The sequence below is a fragment of the Apodemus sylvaticus genome, chromosome 1 (assembly GCF_947179515.1).
Source record: "Apodemus sylvaticus chromosome 1, mApoSyl1.1, whole genome shotgun sequence".
NCBI lineage: Eukaryota > Metazoa > Chordata > Mammalia > Rodentia > Muridae > Apodemus > Apodemus sylvaticus.
Genome location: NC_067472.1, coordinates 95,711,327 through 95,734,625, shown reverse-complemented (window position 1 = coordinate 95,734,625; position 23,299 = coordinate 95,711,327). Strand labels below are relative to the sequence as shown.

Genomic DNA, 23,299 nt, shown 5'->3' with positions numbered 1-23,299 from the left:
GAATTTTCCTTAGTGTCTGTTTGGTGTGGAGCCTTTTGCACGAACTGCTACCCAAGCTGCCACCATGGACAGGTCCATTCTTTCAGAGCAGGCAAGAATGGGAATACTACGAATTAAACATGTCTCCAACACAATGGTAGTTGTAATAGTGAGCATATTCAACTTTATAAAGGTAGGACAAGAATGAGTACTTGCTGTAGCTGCCGGCTAGGAGAGCACATCTCCCTGGAACTGGGCAACAACTCTGATCACTCTACACTCAAGTGCCTGGGATCAGTTTACGTTGTTGAACTTTTCACTAAAAACATGCAAAACTAACAAAAAAGACAGTACAGGGCCATATAAATACATACCATGTTCTAGTCTTTCATAGTCTGAATCCAGGAGAAATGTTTTAAAGCGATTAGACACATAATGGAAAGCCAAGAACTTTAGGTAATAGAGATTGAATTCAAACTCAGTTGGATACTGGTTGTGAACCTGAAATATACAAAAAAAGAAAGAGTGGGAATCCAACAGAAGAGTTAAAGCACGCCACGGGATGCTCAGCTGAAATATGCAGGAGACCTTTGGCCATCATCTGACAAAGCTTGAAACTCCACCACTGCAGAGATGAGAAGGGGCAGGTGTTTTGAGTCTCTACACTAGACTAGGGCTTCTTAAATAATTTCTACAACACTACAAGACAGGCCTTATTGCGCTCCATTTACATGTAATGAGGGTTGGGGTCAGCAACACCACTCAATAGAACCTTTTAGGCACAAATTTGAATAATGTGTTGTTTAGGTCCATTCATAACATAATGTGCCAAAAAATGACAAATATAAATTAACATAGCGTGTGGCTTATGTTGTGTGGCAAACAGTGTGAAAACACAAACAAATGGACTCATGAGACTGTATGAGGCAGAGGTCTGGAAGCTTTATGTTACATAGTGTCCTCTAGATCAGTGAACTGTGAGTATGGCTGCCTGAACAAGACCACTGACACCACCAGCTGACAAGCTGCCGCAGATGGGCACTCCACACAGTGGGACCCCCGATGAGAGCTACAGGCGGGCAGTGGCTGCTCAGAGAGGGAGACTCAAACTCCTCCAGGGATGAGCTCCTCCAGAGGTGGTCGGAGCCCAAGGTGTCATTCCTTGACATGCTATATATAAACAAAATTAAAGGACTACAATAAGCTATACATACACATGTATGCATACACACACACAGGTTTATATGTGTAACAATAATTAAGAGATCGTGAGTCTGGGAAGAAATATAAGGTAGGAGTTGGAGGGGTGAGGGTGATGTAGATGTAGTGTTCATGTATGAAGCTATCAAAAACACCTATTAAAAATAAACATTTGGCCGGGCGGTGGTAGAGCATGCCTTTAATCCCAGCACTTGGGAGGCAGAGGCAGGCGGATTTCTGAGTTCAAGGCCAGCTTAGTCTACAGATCACTCTGAGTTCCAGGGCTACACAGAGAAACCCTGTCTTGAAAAAACCAAAACCAAAACCAAAAACCAAAAACCAAAAACAACAACAACACCACCAAAAAAAAAAAAAAAAAAAACAAAAAAAAAAAAAAACCCATAAAAAAAAAATTGAAAAGTTTATCATCTGGTTAGACATCCAGTTTTCTGTGATATTCTCTCTTCTCTCTTCTCTCTTCTCTCTCTCTCTCTCTCTCTCTCTCTCTCTCTCTCTCTCTCTCTCTCTCTCTCTCTCTCACACACACACACACACACAGAACACTTTCTTAGTGATTTTTTTGATTGAACTAAATGTTTACCTTATTAAGTAATGCTAAATAAAAGCATCTGAAGTATATCTAGTGGGCCTGTACAAAAATGGCACCTCTTTTTTTTGACATGTTCTGAATACTGGTGAGTGTAGCCTTTTAGAACTGTAATCATCTGTAGTATGAATTTTCTAATTAATGAAAATATAGGAAATTGACCCTATGGGTTTCCTATGATTACAGTATAAAAACAATTAATTAGAAAGAGTAAGAATAGCTGGGCAGTTTAAAGTTATAATTAAATAAAACTGAAGTCAGGAAACATTATTTTATAGCATTATCACTGTATATTAAAATAAGTTCCTCTGGCCTGGTCTGGTGGTTCATACCTTTAATCCCAGTACTTGGGAGGTGGAGGCAGGTGGATCATTTGGAAGTTCCTGGCTAGCCAGGGCTACATAGTGAGACCCCATCTTAAAAAAAATTCTCTGATTTTAATTATATGTCTGTGTGTGGGGGTGGGTATTACACAGGAATGCAAGTGCCCATGGAGGTCAGAGGTGTGACCCCCTGGAGCTAGTTACAGGCTAGTAGGAAACCACCTGATATGGGTTCTGGGAGTAGAACTCAGGTCCTCAGGAAGAGCACTATGTGCTCTTAACCACTGAGCCCTCTCTCCAGTCTGAGACCTTGTTTTAAGAAAAAAAAAAGATATTAGATTTAGTAATACTTTCCTCATTTCTGTAATGGAAAATAAATAAAATATGACCCCTCTTGCTTTGTTAGGTGCCTGTAGATTATGTTGTAATATCAGTAATTCTCATTCAAATGCTTGCCCCCACCCCACCCACTTTTGGTTGAGTAGACAAGGCCTCACTTTGTAGTTCTGGTTGTCCCAGTTACTATGTAGAGCAGGTAGTGTCAACCTCATAGGTCCACCTGCCTCTGGCTCTCGACTGTGAGATTGAAGGTGTGACCACCATGCTTGGCCATTGTTTCCTTTCTGGTGGTGTGGTGCTGGCAATTGAATGCAGGGCCCTGTGCACAGGGCAGGAACTGTACCATAGAGCTACGCCTCTGCACCCAGCTCTTCTGGTTCCTTTCTTAAGCAGCATTCAGACTTCAGGCTTCCTCCCTGACCTGTCCTCTAATATCACACAAAGTTTTCTAGTTCAAGATTCTGGATGGAATTAGTGCACACTCTGAGAGCCGGTGATTGACAGGGTTGTGTAGCCAGACAGTGAAGAGGATGAGCTGATGAACCTTGGCTTCCTGCCAACTGAGCGTCTTGGGGAGGCAGAAGCTGCGGTATGTTCAAATGAAGCAGCCTACAAGGACAAACTACACCAGCAAACATGAGAACAAACATTCAGTAATCATGGGCCATGCCAAGTCACCATTTCCAGAGGAAGAAAGGTTCAGGTCTCTATTAGAAAAGCACTCCACAAAAATGCTTGAGGGACACTTTAACACTTCTCTCAGTGACTATTCTCTTTAGAACCTACCTGTGTCACACACACACACACACACACACACACACACACACACACACACACCTGTGTGAAGTCTTTCCTAACTATTGTGATATTTAATATGCTGAAGAATAGAACTTTGAAAACTCCCCAAGATTACTGACTTGCTCCTTGTTACTACAAATAAAGGCGCAGGGCTCAGAGCTTTCTAAGGAGAGACTGTGTCTTATTTCACTTATTTATATGGATGGAATCTGCCTGCCTTATGCCACTAAGCACAATTATCTGACATTGATCCATGCTACTTAGCTATCTGTCATTCTCTTATTACAGATAGTATTCCACTGTATCAATACTCCACAACTTACTCATTCGCCTGTTGAAAGATATGGAACTTTTCCATGTTTTTGGCTACTGTATGTAAAGAAGTTATGAAAAGTCCTATGTTGCAAGTGTGTATGTGGACTGAAGCTTTCATCTCTCTGGTAAACTGCTGAGAATGAAATGACAGAGTCAAAGATATGCACTGGTGGTTATTTACTGCTATAAACTATCATGATGTTCATTTCTAATATGGACAATCAATTAATCTCCCCTTCTTTGCCCTGTAATCAGCATAGCTAGGGGTTCATCAATTTTTATTGATCTTGAAAAGCATCTTTGAGATTCATCAATTTTTTTTTATTATTGATTGCAATATTTTCAGGGCATCAAGTCACGTCTACATCAAACAATTTCACCCTGTATTGTGTCATGTTTGGAATGATAAGCATGCCAGTCAGGAAACTAATTCTACTTCATTGTAGGTTTCCCTGAAGTATCATCTGAATTCTCTTTAAACTGTAATTTTGTATTTATATTGCTAAAGATTCAAAGTACAGAGGTAAAGGACTGAACATCAGGCATTTGAGTTTTACTTTCTATCTGGATTAGAACCTGCCAGCTTCACTTATAAGTGAGAATTGAACCTGAAATGGAATTTAGAGAAATAGGAATTTATAGTCATATTTTTGTCCATGTACCATTAAGTTCTTTGTAAAACTTTAAAAGACCCATAAAAATCTACAACTCAAATCATAGAAAATATCAGCACCTTGGGAATAAGCTGCAGCAAACCTGGACTCTGCTCTCAGGTGTTAACAGATATCAAACTCGAGTTCTATGTGCAGAGGCACTATGTGAGACCTGTGGGTATGGCTAAGATACACTAAGCGCCAGTAAGTAGCTGACAATAACTTGTGACAACACAAAGGTTCAGGAAGAACTAACTGTTTTTTTGTATTGTGATAGCCCTTCACATGAGCCAATTTACAACGTGAATGGACTCTGAAGGCACAGTCAGCATGGTTAGGTTCTTAAAGTGAGACGTAATGAAAATACATATTTTCCCCTTTGGTACTATAGTTTTATTTATTTATTTTTTAAAAAAACAGTTATCTGTTTAGTTTGTGCAGGTGTGACAGGGCAGGACATTGCAGGAGTTCCTTTATCTTGTTTTTTTTTTTTTTTTTAAAGATTTATTTACTTATTGTATGTATTCACCATTGCTCTCCAGACACACCTCCAGAAGAAGGCATCAGACCCCACTTGCAGATGGCTGTGAGCCACCATGAAGTTGCTTGGAATTGAACTCAGGACCTCTGGAAGAGCAGTCAGTGCTTTTAACTACTGAGCCATCTCTCCAGGCCTCATCTTGTATTCTTGATGAGGCCATTTAAGGTTTAATTAGAATCTGATCTCCTTGATGGAGAACCCCGTGGAAAATTACCCAACTTTATTCTAGGAATCTGAGGTCAAGATGCTCCAGCTAACTTAATTTAGCTTCTGTTAAACTTCCTGCTTGAGCAAACCGATCTCTCCAGCTAACTAGTTATCTTAGCTTCTGCTAAATTGCTTGCTTGCATAAAATATCCCCTGCAGCTGCTGAATGAGATACTAGGATGTGGTTTTTGCCTTATAAAAACTCCTTGCTCTAAGTGTTTGGGGCTATGCTGAGGTTCTGAATGACTGAGTGTAGTCCAAGTAGGTAGGAATAAAGACTTTGAATTGGCTACAAACTGTTTTCTGAGTGCTTATCTCTGTTGGGCTCCCATAAAACAGTTGTACTTATGCTAGTGTTTGTGTGTGGGTGCTCACTTACCATATGGGTTCTTGGGACTATACCCAAGGTTCTCAGGCTTGGTGGGAAACACTTTTAGCCATTTTGTTGGCCCTGGTATTGTGTTTTAAAAATAAACTTAGGTAAAAATTTCATTTTTATGTTTTGGATATATTTTCCTTTTGAAAGATTTGGCTCAATTATTTCAAAGAAAGGAAGCATCCTGTCATAATATCATTTTGGTTAGGCTAATTACTATTACAAGTAACAAAATCTGCAGATGTTGCTATTATGAAACAGTGATGTAGTATTACTTTTCATCTGACACCTGGGTATACTGGCATAAACAACAGCTTTTTATATGATGAGGAATTTCTAATTTAAGAATGGTGCTTCATCTGTTTTCTTTGTAACTTTGTTAATACTAATAGACATATCTTGGAACATGTCCATGAATTGCGTTTTGTATTTATTATAAATTCTAGAATGACCATGGAGCACATTCTATCCAGAGAATGTTTTGCTTACCGCTGTGAAATATTGAACTTATTTTTGTAGTGTTGTTGGGTCTGCTCTGTTTTGTGTACCCAAAAATCTAAAGATAGAATTAATTAAAATTATTTGGTAAAAGTCAGGAGCATTCACTTGAAAGAGATGATGAAACACTACTGTATAATTAAGTCAGCAGGAGTCAGAAGCACTGTTTGTTAACTACAGACTACTTAGATTCCTCTGTTTTCAAAATTATAAACAATCTCTCTGTGAGATAAAAGAATCTGCTTCATCCAAGTTGATACCTATTGCAGTCAAGTCTCTAAGTATCACAGTTAAGGCCACAGGTGACCTTTGTCATGGCTTGTCTACACTCAGATGAGTACATATGACGTATTGTGTCAAAGGCAGGTTCAGACAAATTAAAAAAAAATCACTTACAGTTTTTTTTTTTTTTAGCTTGACACAGCTAGGACTGATACAGCAGCCCAGTCTGTAGACCCTGGCAGCCACATTGTATTGGTCATGAAGCTCTTACCTGTGAACAGCTGAGTTTTCATTAAAAGTTGACCTTGGCTAGGAGGTAATGATGCACTGGGGCAGGGGCAGGGGCAGGGGCAGGGGCAGGGGCAGGGGCAGGGGCAGGGGCAGGGGCAGAGGCAGAGGCAGAGGCAGAGGCAGAGGCAGAGGCAGAGGCAGAGGCAGAGGCAGAGGCAGGAGGATATCTATGGGCTCGATGGTGACCTGGTCTACAGAGTGAGTTCCAGGACAGACAGGACTACGCAGAGAAGAAACCCTATCTCAAAAAGTTAAACTTTTATGCCAGGTTGATTTAGTAGACATATTTTGAAATTTTACAATTTATTTTAATTTATCCAAAAGCTAGTAAGCATATAACTTAAACTTCATTGTAGTTTATGTTAAACTGATTGTCTTAGAGTTTTATTGCTGTGAAGAGACACAAAAACCATGGCAACTCTTATAAAGGAAAATATTTAATTGGGGATGGCTTACAGTGTTAAGAGGTTTAGCTCATTATTGTCATGGTGGGAAGCATTGCGGAACACAGGCAGACATGGTGCTCATGGAGAAGGAGTTGAGAGTTCTACATCCAGATTGGCAGGCATCAGGAAATGAATGTCACACTACACCTGGCTTGAATATCTGACAAAACCAACCTCCTCCAACAAGGCCATACCTCCTAATAGTGCCACTCCCTATGAGCCTATGGGGGTAATTTTTACTCAAACCACAAAGATTACTTTTGCTTAAGGAACTCAGAGAGTGCATGTTACCTCCTACAGACTGCACCCTCACACCTCACTGCCAATAGTAAAACAGAAGACCTGAGTTCTAAGAAAGGAATATTGTATGTGGGGTTCAATGATGTTCCTATAGGCTACCGACACAAGAGCTAAGAGATTTGCTTTTCTCTCCTGGTCTCAGGTAGGCACAACTGTCCCCAAATATTTCTCTCATCTATTTGCCAAAGAAAACACATGCTATTTCTTGCAAAGAGTTTCAAAGTGTAAGCTCTCTCCTGTTACAACTGGCTCATGTGTTGCTTGGCAGGTGGGCTAAGACCATGGTACAGGGCTTTTTTCCAAAGAGAGAAGAGAGATATCACAGACACAGCCCCATGTGTGCAGCAGGGCAGGCAGGGGGATGGTAAGTCACTGCTAATGGCTACTAAGTGTCTGCTGGGTGTTAAAACTGTGTAAAACTGCGGTAATAGTTTTGCAACTCTGAGAATATCCTATAAAATTTTACATTTAAATTTGAGATCTGTATATAAATGATAGTTCAATAAATTTCTTATTTTAAAAAGCAAATGATTAATAGAATAAAAACAAAAACAACAAAATATAATCATATGCTGATTTGGCCTCTTCAGAGGCCTCCTTTCAATTCTGAAACCTCTCCACCTTTCCTCCCAGAAAGCATGCAGAAACTCCCTGCGCTTGTGACTCTCCCAGGAGGTAATGCGGACGGCACAGGGCGGCTGCAGTGGGTGCCGCCCACTCTTCAGGACAGCTTTGCCTTCATGGCACCTGCTCTTCATTCTAATCCTGAGCAGGGCTTTAGCAAGGGAGCTACCGGGCGAGCCGGGGCCTACGTGCTCACCATCCCTCGCTGCATCTGATGGGTCACACACAGGACAGCCTCTTCATCAGCTGTAGTTTGGTTACTTTACTGACCTAAGCCCTGCTCCAATCCCATCAGCCTGGCTGGCCCTATTTGTTCTCAAAGCTCTAAGGCGTGTGCCCATGCATGTAGTAGCCCACCCAGCCTGGGAAGACCATATGTGCCATCTCAGGGCATGTCATACACAGAGACCTTTGCTGTCTAGTCCATACTTTGGGGGCTGTGCCCATGCGTGCTTCCCTTCCCTGGAGATGGTCATTCAGAGTGCTCATGTCTTTCCTTGGGGGCTGACTCAACAGCCAGCTCAGTACTCCTATTTTCAGAAACTGGGCAGATTTCCTCTCCATTCTCAGCATGCCCTACGACTGAGGTGTGGCAGCAGGTTTTCTTCATGCCAAATCACTCTAAACTCGCTGCATTTACTTACCTGATGCACACAGTCTAAGAACTGCAAGAAGATGGGAGCAAAGCCACTGCCCTGAGAGTGAAGGGCCAAGCTGCTGCGCTGGCTGAACTTATGACCGAAAGAGAGCCACTCCTTTTCCACCAGCATCCGGAAGCCTTCAATTGTCCTGTAGAAGGGATCACTGAGTAGCTGTACCAGGGATGTCACCTAGGGTAAGAGCAGAAGGACACTTCATTAATTTCAGACCTAACATGGTCCTGTTCACTTCCTTTTGATGATAGCTAATTCACAAGCAATGTTACCTGACAGCCAAATATGTTGACCAGCTGCTTCAGGATGGCCAATCAAATATGTTTTAAAAACTTTTCAGTAAAAACAAAACCCCAAATTCACTTTTGCTACATGCACTCTTTCAAAGAATTAAGCTTTTAATACTTAACTGGCTAGTTTGCGGATTATGATATTAGGCAATCAGTTCAGACCTCTTTGGCAGGGGTAGGTTAATGAGTTAATGTTATTAACATTAACACAACTTTTCTTTTTCACTCTGGAGTAAACGCCAGCTTAGAGAAAGCTAGAGAAAGGATGGGGAAAGCCAGGAAGGGAGGCCCATGTTTCACCCTGTTGGTCAGGGGCTCTAGCTGCAAACCTGTAGGTTGCACCTGAACAAGAGGAAGGTCTAACAACTGACCCAGATCTATGAAAGGGCAGTGCTGTTGGATGCTTCCCAGGGGCTGGTGAGCAGGGGGTCTTTCTCTGTCTACAAACACATTAGTCATTAAATAAAACAGCCCCAAAGGTAAACACTACATTGAAATATAAATATAGCTGGGCAGTGGCGGCGGTGCACTTTTAATCCCTGCGCTTGGGAGGCAGAGGCAGGTGGATTTCTGAGTTCGAGGCCAGCCTGGTCTACAGAGTGGGTTCCAGGACAGCAAGGGCTATACAGAGAAATCCTGTCTCAGAAACAAAACAAAACAAAACAAAACAAAAAAACCAACAAAAAAAAGAGAAAACAATGTGGAACACTTTACTTGTGTAGTGATGTCCCAGCCTTCTTCTAAACACACCCAAACTGAAGACCCACTCTCAAGTACTTCTGACACAACCACAGCCAGCTGCATTATCCTGTGAAGCTGAGAGAGAAAAGGCTACAATTAGAGCAAGCACTTTAACTTTTTTTTTTTTTAATTTGGGAATTTTACTTTTTAGACTTATTAAATTTTGCATAATATGAAATGGGAGTGAGACTTATTCATTCACTTATTTATTTTATGAGTGTATGTGTGTAAGTGCAGGCATGTGTGTTCTAAGCTGTGGCATGTGTCAAAGGACATTTTTTGGGAGCCAGTTCTTGTTGTCTTGCAGGGTTGGGCTAAATTCAGGTCTTAGGTCTGTGCATAAGTGCCTCTATTTATTGACTTCCCCAAATAACTTTAGACTTACAGTGTCTGCTGTAACACTACTTGCTGTTTTTTCAAAGTATTTTAAAATCTTACAAATATCACAATTCCCAAGGTAAAACAGTAGTTTCTGGCTTACATTTTTCAGGGGAATGGAGATATAAGACCAATATGGAAATATATTTCTAATTTCTTAGCATCAATGAATTTACTTCATGGGCACCACAGGGATAACAATTTCCCTAACTGCTTTTCAAATAACTGATAGATGGCGATAATGACTGAAGTCATGAAGCCAGGGTCAGAGTTCTGGTTCTCGTGTTTCAGTTAGCCCTAAGAGCAAGCCGTGGCCAGTGAGGCTACTGATCACATCTTTGTTTTTAATTATTTAATTTTATTTTATGTGTGTGGGTATTTTTATGTCTGTGTGCCTGGTGTCCATGGAGGCCAGAGGAGGCTGTTGGAATCGTTGGAACTGGAATTATAGATGGTTTTTAGCTGTCATGTGGGTGCTGGGATTTGAACTCAGGTCCTCTGAAAGAACAACCAGTGACTTTAGCCATTGGGTTCTCTCTCCAGCTCCATACTGTTGCTTCTTTATTATTTTGTTCCTTCTGCATTATGAGCTATGACCACTGACTAAAGGAAGCTCCTATGTATTATTAATGATTTCTATCTTCCCCAAACATTCCTATTTTCAAGGAACAGCTTGACAATGGTATCCTTACAACCTTCTTTTGTGTTCTGAATGATTCAGACCTACATATTTTAATACACTGGATAGTTTACTTCTGATAGCATTAAAAGTCTCACAAATACTGTAAGACCATGTGGGGCCTCTGTAAGAGTTGTGAGTATTCTTAACTGCCATCTTTATAATTCTTTATTTGCAAAAGAGTATTTTATTATTTGTAAATACATTTATGTTCTGCATGTGTGTCTGTCACATGCATGCAGATCTGTGGAGGACAAAGGTGTCAGATCTCTTGGAGTTGGATTCATGGGCATCTGTAAATCATGCAAAGGGGGTGTCAGGGTCCTCTGCAAGAATGGACATGCTTTAAACTACTAAGTTATTTCCCCAGTCCAGGCAGATATATTTAAAAGTGTCGGATCCTGCTCCTGAAGACATTAACTTCTCTGGTTATAGAACACTGAGAAATCAAGCAGGCCTGAGCTGGGAACTGCTTTGCTCCTGGCTAGCACTCATACTACTTGAAAGTGTCATGCAGGTTGGGAAGTGTTATCCTTTACAGTCTTGGTCAGTTGTGTATCACTATCAACTAGACATGCCCCTCTGTACAATAGTGGCAATTCCATTAGAGTGGTAACCAACTGCCCCTGACTGGATTTGAGGCCTGCTCCATAGAAGGGAATTCATGGCTGGCCCATGGGCAGATGCCCATGGCTGGGAAGGTCCTAGGGCCTAGTGGGAGGGCTACTACTGTTGTTTTTCTAAGTACCCATGATACATCTGCCAGACTGCCTTCTAAATAATCATGCTCATGCCTACAGTTTAGTGCTGCCATCAGCTTTGGTCAGGAAGTTTCTTTTTGTAGTTGGCAGTGTTAACTCTAGGAACTTAATTGGCAAAAGTGACGAGAATAATTGGCTATGGAATGTTCAGCCCTAAATGGAACATCTGTATCATACCCCCAAGGAACTGGGAACATCATGGAAGTGGAGACAGAAAGAATGTAAGATCCTGAAGGAAGAGACAGAATGATATGGATTCCTGTCTTCTGGAAAAGACATGACTGTTGTACTTGTGAATTCACAGCAGCTGTGCTTACCTACATAAGATTTGCACATGACTGGACCTATCAACATACTATCCCAGAGGGAGGAAGATCTCATGAGGTCCCACTGTCACTGAAGAGCTGTTGGTGATTAATGGGTGCCCGGGGAGGAAGGGACATTTTCTTCAGCAGAGTAGTCTTTAGTAAGGTTCCCAGAGCCCTTACCATGCAACCCTAATGAAATGCACTGGACTAGCAAAGGCAAAAGCACAGCCATGACAATAGAAGGGGACTCACAGAAGGGAAGAGGGAGGGAATCAGCAAAGGAGGAACAATGAGTGTACAAAGTGGGAATAGGATAAAAATATACAGTGTTTACATATGAATGGCATAGTAGGTAGAATAAGTGCTAATAAATAAAAACCCAAGGTATTAACTGAGATAATATACAAATAAAATGGCCATCTACAATTTCCTTGAAATGGAAAAGTAATAATGTTATTAAGTGGAAAACACAGAGTTTCTAATTGGTCTTTGTTAGAGAACTGGCATTACTGTCTACAATGTGCAAGTAATAAATATCTTTCTTTCTGTGGTTTGGAAGAAATGTAGGCATATGCATGTTGGCAAACCACATTTCATTTAATATCTCAATAAAAGTTTAATTAGAAAATATCTTCAGGGTGATTTGGCTAAATGATGATGAAAATCTAGTTTTCTGAGACCTGAGGTAGGTTTGAAGTATCTAGTATTTGATGGCTAGTATGTGGGTGAATCTAAAATCTAGAGACATAGAAAAGGCAGAAGTGAGAAAAGAGCAGGAGGTGAGAGTCGTGAGAGTCAGGGAAAGGCGTGGGCAGTGAAACAGAGATCACCTTCTGTCCCGGATCCTTGTGGACACGACTACAGCACAGCAGATCTATGAAAACACATGACTGACTTTCTTGAGCATCAAAAAAGTTTCTACATGACATGCCACGTTCTATTACACAGAGAAAACCCCAAGTGATCAAGAATTTCCCTCCTTACACATAGGCTCTAGTTTCTTAGAACTGAGAGGCCTTTACAGAGGTCACATGACAAAGGAGAATGAGGAAGAGAGGGAAGAAAACAGGTTTTCCAGGTGTGGTATTCACTTTGGAGTGTTCTTGGAGTTACACAGCAATTTCCCCCTGATGTTACCTGTGGGAACCACTCAGAATCTCCCAGGGCCTTCAGGAAGGTCACTTCCGAGTCTGTAGGGATGGTACTTGGGATACAAGCTCTCATCAGCTTCTTAAAACTGGCTTTTACTTGTCGGATTTCGTGGAACTCAACAGGAACAAACTCACAGTTGAAAGCAAACTCTACCTTTGAGCTCTGAATATGAAGATACAGAGATTAAGCAGATAGTGTGTTCAGATAAAAGAATAAAACTTTTCCCAGGGAAATGCTTAATACTCGACACTCATTTGATGCCTAAGAGCTGTAAAAGCTGCAGTGGATCCAGAGGCCAGTGGTTCTCCTGTCAGCAGTGCGGCCTGCTCTAGCAGTTATCCAGAGCGGCAGGTTAGAGCTCACTAGAGTAGATGGTTTAGCTCAGGAAGGCTGTCATTCTGAGAACTTGAGAGACTGGGAGCTGATGCAGTATCTAACACCAAATAGAAGGCAATTCTAAGGTCATGAGCCTTAAGAACCACCAGACTAGTGGCATACTCCCTTAATCTCAGTGCTCGGGAGACAGAGGCAGGTGGATCTCTGAGTTCAAGGCCAGACTGGTCTACAGAATGAGTTCCAGTTTAGCTAGGGCTATATGGAGAAACCCTGTCTCAGGGAAAATGAACAAAACAAAACAAAATACCCACAAACCTCAAAACAAGTAAAAAGAGAACCAGGGACAAAAGAGCAGCATGCTTAATTCCACAGCATTAACTTAATTTCCCAGGATATACACTGCTAATCGGAGGGTAATATAGACTGTCGGGGTTCCAGAACTGAACCAATTCTGTAGATATAAATTTATTTCTTATTATGCAAATATTCACTATAAAAGTATAAAAGATAAACATTTAGAAAGAAAGAAAAGTTATGATCTCATTGCATTACGGTTACTTTTTAAGTCATTAAGATTTTCCCTACAATAAAATGGCTATTTCTTGATTTTTGTTATTTTTTCATAAAACACATATCACCTATGTTTACTTACATACCCTTTCTTTTGTTTTCATTTCATGTGTAATTTATACTGTGAGGTGTAATAGGATCTCATGTATTCCGGGTTAGCTTCAAATCTGCAAGCTGAGCTGAGAATGGCCTTGAACTTCTCCCTTGCCTCGAGCTCCCTGGGGCTGGGATTACAGGAACATGCTACCATACCTGCTTTCTGTAGGACTGGGGATCAAACCCAGGGCTTTGTGCATGCGAGGCAAGCACTCTACTAACAGATCTTCATCCTTAGCCTCATATTTATCAATGAGAATGACACAGATGTAAGGATGCAATTTCAGGTTGATAATCTGGCTGTCTGGGTCAAAGGCTTAGAAAGGCTTAAAAAACTTCTCATTCTTTTAGCCTCTTCTCTAGTATCTACTGCATAACCTATCTTTCAAAGAGCAAAATTGTATTCTTGAAACTGGTTGTATAGCAATGTGAATGCACTTAATACTATGAACTTAAAAAAATGGTTAGGATACTAAATGTTCTTTTGACTACAATTTACAAAGTTAAAAATGGTACAATAAGAGACTGACTGCTCTTCAAGAGGACCTGGGCTCAAATGACATAAAATATTAATTATTAAAAAGTTAAGCCGGGTAGTGGTGGTGCAAGCCTGTAATCCCAGCACTCTGGGAGGCAAAGGCAGGCGGATTTCTGAGTTTGAGGCCAGCCGGGTCTACAGAGTGAGTTCCAGGACAGCCAGGGCTACACAGAGAAACCCTGTCTCAAAAACAAAAACAAAAAAAAACCAAACAAACAAAAAAAAACAACCAAAAACCAAAAACCAAAACAACAACAACAAAAAAACCCACCAAAAAAAAAAAAAAGTTAAAAAACTGCTGCAAAGGACATATATATTTGGCCCATTTGATTTTTTTTTTTTTTTTTTTTTTTTTTGGTTTTGGTTTTGGTTTTTGGTTTTTTCCAGACATGGTTTCTCTGTGTAGTCCTTCTGTGTAGCCCTGGCTGTCCTGGAACTCACTTTGTAGACCAGGCTGGGCTCAGAAATCTGCCTGTCTCTGCCTCCTAAGTGCTGGGATTAAAGGCATGCACCACCACCACCCAGCTAATTTGATTATTTTTGTTGTCAAAGCCCTATTAAATTTTTAAAAAAAGGGTTTGGATGTTGCAGTGCAGATCTTTAATCTCAGCACTCAGAGGCAGGCAGGAGGATCTCTGTGAGTTCCAGGATAGCCAGGGATACATAATAGAGACCCTAACTCAAAAAAACAAAACAATTAAAAAAAAAAAAAGAAGAATTGCAGGAATGGCTCAGTTGGTAAAGTGCTTGCCTTGTAACTAAGCAAGAGGACCTGGGCTCAAGTCCCTTTCTGCTTCCTTTGTTGGGATATGACGTATCCAAAGTAGTGGCAACTGAAAATCACAAATGACAGCTAGGATATAGCACATTTAAGACTTACTGTAAGAAAAAAGAGAGGAGAAGGGGGGAGGAAGAAAGCAAAGATTAAGTGGTTTGCTTTTCTTACTGAATATACACCATCATAAAGACACTGTGAGACCCCATACAGAAAGGGAATACCAGAGGTGAATACTCCCCCAGTCTAACCTTGGGAGGAAACTCAGATCAAGTGTGTACCAAAACCAGGCCCAGGCTGGAGAAGTCACATGGCGCTGTGCAGGCACTCTTCAACTGCTGTTGAACAGAGTTCTATTTTCTAGATATACGATTAACTTCTGTATCAAAAGCCATGTATACGGATTTTAAAACTGAGAATGACCTAAAGGTTTCATGGCCTCTAACCCTCAGGCTGGTGACTAATTGGTTGCAGCTGTCTAGGTAGTGGGGAGAGTTAGCCACGCTGGCCTGTTATGGCAGAGATGACTCAGCCAGTGGCATCACAAGGGCTGAACAAGCGGGTTCCCCGCTGAGAGTAGCTTGCACACAGGCTCTGCTCTACAGTTCAGCCAAAGTCCGCCTAGACTGCTCAGGGCTAGACTTTGAGATTTCTGAATTAACAGATGCTTCTACTTCCTCTACATATGTTGACAGAAATATTATTTTAGCTGAAAAAATTGCATCTATTTGCTGTGGTGGTAGCACATGTCTTTAATCCTAGCGCTCAGAGGCAGAGGCAGGTGGTGGATCTTTGTGAGTTGAGGCTAACCTTGTCTATAGCATGAGTTCTAGGATAGCCAGGGCAACATGCAGAAACCCTGTCAAAAAAACACCCACCCCAAACAACCAAAAAGCAAACAGACAACTCCCCCAAACAACAACAAAAGAAACAAACAAAACAAAACACAAAAACCACATTGACTGATTGTGCATGTGTGGAGCGTGTGTGTAGAGCAGGGTGGGCACATATTACAACACTTGTTTGGAGGTTAAAGTTGTTAGTGCTCTCCAGTTATGTGGGTTCTGGAGGTCAATTGGACTTTGTAAGAAGAAGTACCTTTACATACTGGGCCAGCTCAACATTTATTTTTTTAACACATGACTTAGAAACTATTAAATTTAAGAAACTACTGGTGCTATTTTTACAGTTTATGATATCTTACATGGTAAAGCTCCTGAGCACAGAATTAGCAGCTAATACTTTTGAATTATCTAATCTTAAAACCCGTATCTCTGTGTATACAGTTTAAAAAAGTTTGAAGAAAATGTTCCTTAAAAAACAAGGTCTTATCTCCCCTTGCCTCCAAATTCGTCCAGTAATCTCTGCCATTCTGCAGTCGTCTGTATTAACAGGTCAAAGAATAAAGGTCATTTGTTTTACATGTACAGATGCCTGTGGGAACTAGAGGAAGAAGGTGGGAAATGCAGTCTAAACAAGACTAAATGCAGCCTTCTCTTCTGTATTTATACTTCCTGATATCCTTTATGTTTTTAAAAAAAGACTATGAATATTCACTCTCACAGCTAACAAAATGTACACATATTCATACATACATAAATATATATATGTATGTATGCATAAACATAAACAGAACTAATTTAAAAAATAAAGCCTTTTATTGGCTCTTTTATGGTGTGCATATCCCTGTGCATGGGAATATGTATATATGCAGTGTGAACAAGCATGTATATGCAGGTGTGCGTGGTGTGCATGGGAATATGTGTATATGCAGTGTGAACAAGCATGTATATGCAGGTGTGCATGGGAATATGTATATATGCAGCATGAACAAGCATGTATATGCAGGTGTGCATGGGAATATGTGTATATGCAGCATGAACAAGCATGTATATGCAGGTGTGCATGGGAATATGTGTATATGCAGCGTGAACAAGCATGTATATGCAGGTGTGCATGGTGTGCATGGGAATATGTGTATATGCAGCATGAACAAGCATGTATATGCAGGTGTGCGTGGAGGCCAGACAGAGGTCAAGCTTGGGAGTAGTTCCTCAGAAGCCATCTGCCTTTTTTTCTTTTTCTCTTTTTCCATTTTCCATGTGTGTGTATGGTGTGAACGTATGTGCGTGAACACATTGGTATACACGGGGGTGCAGGATGCTATCAGGATTCACTCTCAATTGCTCTTCTCTTCTAGTCAAACCAGAGCCCCCACTATGGCTAGTCTAGCTAGCCAGCTTGTTCTGGGAATCCTGCTTCTGTCTTGACATGATGGAGTTACAGGTAGGCTGCCATGCCCAGCCAGCATTTAAGTGGGTTCTGGGGCCTCACTTTGGATGTTAAGTACTTTATCTGTTGGGCTATCTCTCCACCCCAATACACCCGTTTTTTGTTTTTTGTTTTTGTTTTTTTTTTCCAAACAGGGTCTTAAATGGAACCTGAACCTTGTTGGCCAGCTGGTAAGCTCCAGGGATTGTCTTATTTTACCTCTGCAGTGCTAAAACTATAGGAATGTGGGGCCGTCCAGTCTTTAACATGGGCAAGGTCTCATGCTTGTGTAGCAACTGCTTTACTGACTGAGCTATCTCTCTAGCCTCTTTTGTGTTTTCTTGAGACAAGTTTTTCATATAGTGGAGGCTGGCCTTGAGCTCCTAATCTTCCCAAGAACTGAGATTACAGGTGTGGTGGCACCACCATGTGTGCTCTATAATTAAGGTTTTTTTTTTTTTTTTTTGAGATTACTATATCTAGGCTAGGAATTATGCTATAAAAACTTATGGTAAAATTAGTTTGTGATAGGGTTCATGAGCTGCCTTTGTTTTTCCCATGTTTTCTAAGTGAGAGAAAAAGCTTACCCGTAGTTGTGACTTTTCACCAAATATATAAAGGGCGGCTTGTCGTTTCAAGAGTTGGTTTTGTAGGTAGGTGCTGCTACTGAACGAGGCTGAATGATCCTTGCCCGCCAGCCTGGCACCAACATCAATAAAGGAGGTCGGGGAGCTGATCAAACGGGTGCTGGAACGAAGACTTGCCCACACACCTTCACAAAAGCCAAGAAAATGGAATGCGAGGATGTGAGATGCTGCTGAGTAAGACACGCGCTCTGGGGACAGTTTTAGCAGTAACATAATCTAATCTTAAGGGATAATCAATCTAATCCATGGATTGTAAAGCTCATTTGAAATTTTTTTTCAATATAAACCCTATTTGATATAGTATTTTAAAAATCACTTGTCTTAGATTTAGAAGAACCTAAGAAATCATTGGTGTCCCATTTCATGTCACTGTAAATGTGGCATTTAAAGCAGATCTGAGAGCTAAGCAGAGTGTGTGCAGCAGGGAGCAGAGTGCAGGCAGGACACAGAAGAGTGGGGCAGGGGTCTCTGCAGCTCTGGAGCCACAGGAGGATGCTCTTCTTATGATGTACTCACTTAACAGGAAACCACACCATGAGGTAAACTGGAAACGTAAGAAAGCTTCTAAAGCCAGAGGCTGGGATAGAATGCAAATCTGGTTAGGCAAAAAAATGGCCTAATTTTAAACAACTGAAAATTCTTTTATAGAGTCTCCATTAAAAACTAAAAAAATATAAATTTAGTAATGTGCATTTCACTTAATTTAGGAGTTAAAATATATGGTCAGAAGCAGACATCTTTTGAGAGAAAATTCATGCACAGTAAGAAGACCGAAGAGTCATGTTGTATAAGCCGACCTAATTTATATTAATTAGAAAAATCAAGGACTTCTATGTGTGAGATGATTAAAATATCAAACATTCAAACAGGCATATACTTATGCCAAATGCAGCATCTTTAAAGCAACAGAGCCTTTCACACATTGCTTCAGAGATGGGGTAAGGGGTGAAGGCTTCCCCAAAGTTGGGTTTCTTTGTGTAAACCTGGAAAGGCTAGTTCAGAATCTTCCCCAGGGATAATGCCAAGCTTGTTTCTAAATGACTGAAGTTGTTTCTGTAATGCCATGTTTCCTTCTCTTTCAGCATTTGTGGAGCTTAACAGACCAGTTTGAAAGAGAAGGGTGGGTGAGCACTGCTTAACACGAAGGGTCTGTAATCTGAGGCACCCTGGCAATGGCTTTTAACTGCAATCACAGGAACGGGGTCATAATACGAATGAGAATAAGGATGTGACTTGACAACATGAAGATTTACTTGTAGCATTCACTTTTATGAGAAGGTGATTTTACAAAGTGACACACTGGGACACATAGTACATTACCTTGATTATGAACTGGTTCCTTAGCTGAAGATTTGGGATTTGACTGAGTGAAACATTTGTCTCTGTACCCATGCACTGGTAGGTAAGTTAAAGACAGGAGAAATGAAATGTATACAGCAGCAAACATCATAGCAATCGAGTAAGAGAAGAATGTTTAGTTTTTAAGGTTAAGTTAACATAAATGGTAAATGTGAATACAAGTAGATTTAATTAACAGACAGAAAGCTTCACAGTAACAAAAGATGAACTGAGTGCCTACAGGATGAATCCTCAGCACCTGTTTAGAAACACTGTAAGCGCAATGAAATGGACAGCACAGCAGAGGGTGCCACTAAAACATTATACCAAATGGAACAAGCTTTTGAAGACTGCCGGTCAGAAGTAAGTCTATATAACAAAAGTAAGGAATTTGGGGCATGTGTCAATCTTAGGAGTGCACTGGCCCTCATGCTGCAGGACAGTGGCAGGCACCATGTATTGTTTCACACATCTGTTCTATGAGCAAGGTCCTCAACAAGGGAACAGCGAAGCTCTAACAACCATTTGGGATAACTGAGGGCATTTTGCAGTAGAGCATTAGGCATTGCCACACCTCTTCCTTTTCTTCTATGCATTCAGAAATTATATTTATTTTTCATAAATAAGTTACAAGCAGCAAAAATTCATGATCCTGTGACAATACATAATACCACCAATACAAGTTTGTGATGGCTGAAGTAAATGGCTTCTCTTAAAATTCTTATTTGCACCAAAATGATAGGCGGTATCTGAGATAATACTTTTGTAATTTGAGTAATATCTATTTCCATTATACAGAAAGTGTTTTGTGACTATGGAAAACTTCATCTAGTAATAACAAAAATGATGAGTAGTTACATCATTTTCCCAACAAAGGAATTATTCCAGTCAATTAAGGGAAATAATTATGTATTCAGAATCACTAATAACATTGTTAGCTTTACAAAGCAAAGTTGCATAAACAAGATCTCATAATATGATAAAGGAAAAATCACAGATGATTTTATTCCTAGCTCACCCCCTTGGAAGCAATGATAGACACTCAAGCCTTGGTAGCCAAAGGACACTCGAGTAAGGGATGCAGAAGCTCTGGCTCCCTGCAAACAGGCAGCATCACTGTAAGGACCAACACCTACAGGCCTGTGTATGGCCAATGGTTTTTGCTCTGCCACAGTTTTGTGCTTTGCTCTTGGGATTGTGACAGTAAGCTTGAGTAGTGGAGCTCCTACCTCAGTGTACTTCACTGCCGTGTGCTAGTCTCTCTGCTGAGGATTTTTCTCCCATTTCTTTACCTGAAAACTTTCTATTTATCCTGTAAGATTCAGATACTCTGCTAACTTCTCCAAAAGGCATTCAGACCATCAAGAGCTGTAGGATGTTCTATTTGAACTCTGTAACACTGCTTTGTGATTATTTGAATATTCTTTAAAGGATAAAGTTCTGGCAACAGCAGCGACATAATCATGTCTGTTCTTATATCCCATGCTGACAGCTTGATTTGCAGGCATTCTAAGTATTTGTTGATTTTTTTTTAAAAATACAAACCAATACACTGTGAGGTCTTGCACTCAAAAAAGTGAAAAGAATAGTATTAAACAAAGATATTAGACATATCTCCAAATAGAGTTATTAGCAAAAAACTGCTAGTGCTTAGCACTTGGAAGAAAGTCAGCAATGATAAAATGGTCTGCTACTGTCATGGGGTCTTGGAGTCCCAACTTTAAGTCATGCTACCAAAGGACATACTTGTTACTGCATTAGCGCTAGTAAGGGCTACTTAGATTTCCCAAGTTATTTTTTTTTAGACACCTTGGATATTTAATACCAACAAAGGGTCTACAGTAGTGAGCTTCTGCAAACTGAAGGATCCCCTTCATGGCCTCTAAATAACTTCACTATGTCAAATTAAGTTTTATGCTTGCTGCATGTGGTATAGATGACTATTGATTTTGTAAAAAAAAGTCTTAGAACAGATAAGTTTTGCATTGTAGCTTAAGATGATATACGTATTTATATATACATATAAAATGTGGGTTTTGTTATGAATTATGATTACAAAAGCTTCAAAGGCACTGGACTAGACAGCAGATGGCCTCTAACCTTAGGTTAGTGTGGTGGTTTGAATGAGGATGCCCCACTCGCACCCCTTACAAAGAACAGACTCCTATGTCTGAATACTTAGTCTCCACTTGGTGAAGGAAGGAGTACAGTGTGGCCTTGCTGGAGGAGGCATGTCACTGAGGGTGGGCTCTGATTCCCAGGTAGCTTTCTCTTTGCCTTGTGTTTGTAGATAAGGATGTGAGCTCTCAGCTACTGCTTCAGCACCATGCCTGCCTGCTGCCTGCCTGCCTGCTTGCCTGCCTGCCTGCCTGCCTGCTACCTGCCTGCCTGACGCCTGCTTGCCTGCCTGCCTGCCTGCTGCCATGTTCCCTGTCATGGTGGTCATGGACTCACTCTCTGAAACTGTAAGCCTCACATAAACTCTTGCCTTGGTCATGGTGTTTTTTGTCAAGGCAAAAGAGAAGTAAGACAGTCAATGAGAGTCATTGCACTTTAAAAACACTTTCTTTACTTTTAAATACTTATTAGGCACTAGTATAATAATTTATTCAAGTCTTATGAAGATCTAATTACTAAATATTTTACATTTATTATTGTATGTATTCCTCACAGTTATCCTAAGTACTATCTAGTGATCTCGATTTTAAAGGTGAGAACACTGAGAAATAAAGCTTGTTGGTTTATTCAATATCACAAAGTAGGACTGCAATTTTAATTTAAATATAACTAAAATAGACTTTTTAGATAGGGTCTTAGGCTACAACCAAGTGAGTTGGAATCTGATTACTGTCTTACAGTAATCCTCTTGCCTCAACCACTCAAAAAGAATAAACTTTCAATGTATAGTGATCTGTCTAACCATGTGACCCTGAACCTGTCAAGAAGTGGTTAAGAGTACTGTGCCAGTGAAGGAGTGATGTAGCTCATTACTCTCATGAGACACACAGTTATTCTGTTCACACCAAGTATCAGAAGGACAGGAAAGAGATGCTTAAGTTGGGTCTTGGGATGGCATAGCTTACTTTCAAGGTAGCCTTATACTCAGCTCAGTGCATAAGATACAGACATATTCATCAATGTTGCACTGAAATGGTTCAGTATTAAATAGATTGTTTGCTATCTAAACTTGGCAAAGTTAATCTTAAATATCTGAAATATTTACCCTGGAAACAGTTACTTCAAGGATAAACTTTTAAGTAAAAAAAGTTATCCATATCTTCACATTTTCTTTAAGTGGCTTTTATACAAAAAAGGATATATACTCTTTTTATAATCCATCACCTTGCAGATAAATACAAAGTGATCTGAAAAAAAGATTATGGCTATCTTAACTCCTGTTCATTAGATCAGGAGATGTGCACAATGGATATAAGAAGTAAAGCCATCATTAAGATTGCATATCAAAGGAAGGGATATGAAAAGAGAAGAGCAAAATGGAGGCTGAAATGAAAATGGAAAAATAGGCTCTTCCCCCACAGGGTAACTAAGGGATTGCTGAAGAAGCAGTGCCCGAAGGAAGAACTCTGCAAGGCTGTGGAATGACTTACCTAGTCTTGCCCTATCTGCTCTGTGTGCATCCGCCTGTCATAGTCATGTAACAGGGAATCTTCTGACTTCAAACTTACAGCCCTACAGTCTATCACTGTGACTTTACATGGAGGAAATGTACATAAGAAATTGTACTAAGCTCAAATCCAAATGGATCAAGGACCTCCACATAAAGCCAGACACTCTGAAGCTAATAGAAAAGAAACTGGGGAAGACCCTTGAGGACATCGGTACAGGGAGAAAGTTTCTGAACAGAACACCAATAGCGTATGCTCTAAGAGCAAGAATTGACAAATGGGACCTCATAAGGTTACAGAGTTTCTGTAAGGCAAAGGACACCGTCAAGAGGACAGATCGGCAACCAACAAATTGGGAAAAGATCTTCACCAATCCTACATCAGATAGAGGGCTAATATCCAATATATATAAAGAACTCAA

General features: G+C 40.5%; 1 protein-coding gene across 3 annotated transcripts in view; it reads right to left on the bottom strand.

Moving 5' to 3' along the window:
• Sbf2 (SET binding factor 2) overlaps positions 1 to 23,299 on the bottom strand; it is a 365,757-nt gene that overhangs the window by 12,364 nt on the left and 330,094 nt on the right. For all 3 annotated transcript variants that reach the window (XM_052201159.1, XM_052201166.1, XM_052201176.1), the window contains exons 29-33: positions 17,855 to 18,039; positions 12,667 to 12,843; positions 9,377 to 9,478; positions 8,364 to 8,549; positions 354 to 480 (exon numbers count right to left, since the gene is read on the bottom strand). In XM_052201159.1, coding sequence (XP_052057119.1) covers positions 354 to 480; positions 8,364 to 8,549; positions 9,377 to 9,478; positions 12,667 to 12,843; positions 17,855 to 18,039 — 777 coding nt within the window. The remainder of the gene's footprint in view (positions 1 to 353; positions 481 to 8,363; positions 8,550 to 9,376; positions 9,479 to 12,666; positions 12,844 to 17,854; positions 18,040 to 23,299) is intronic.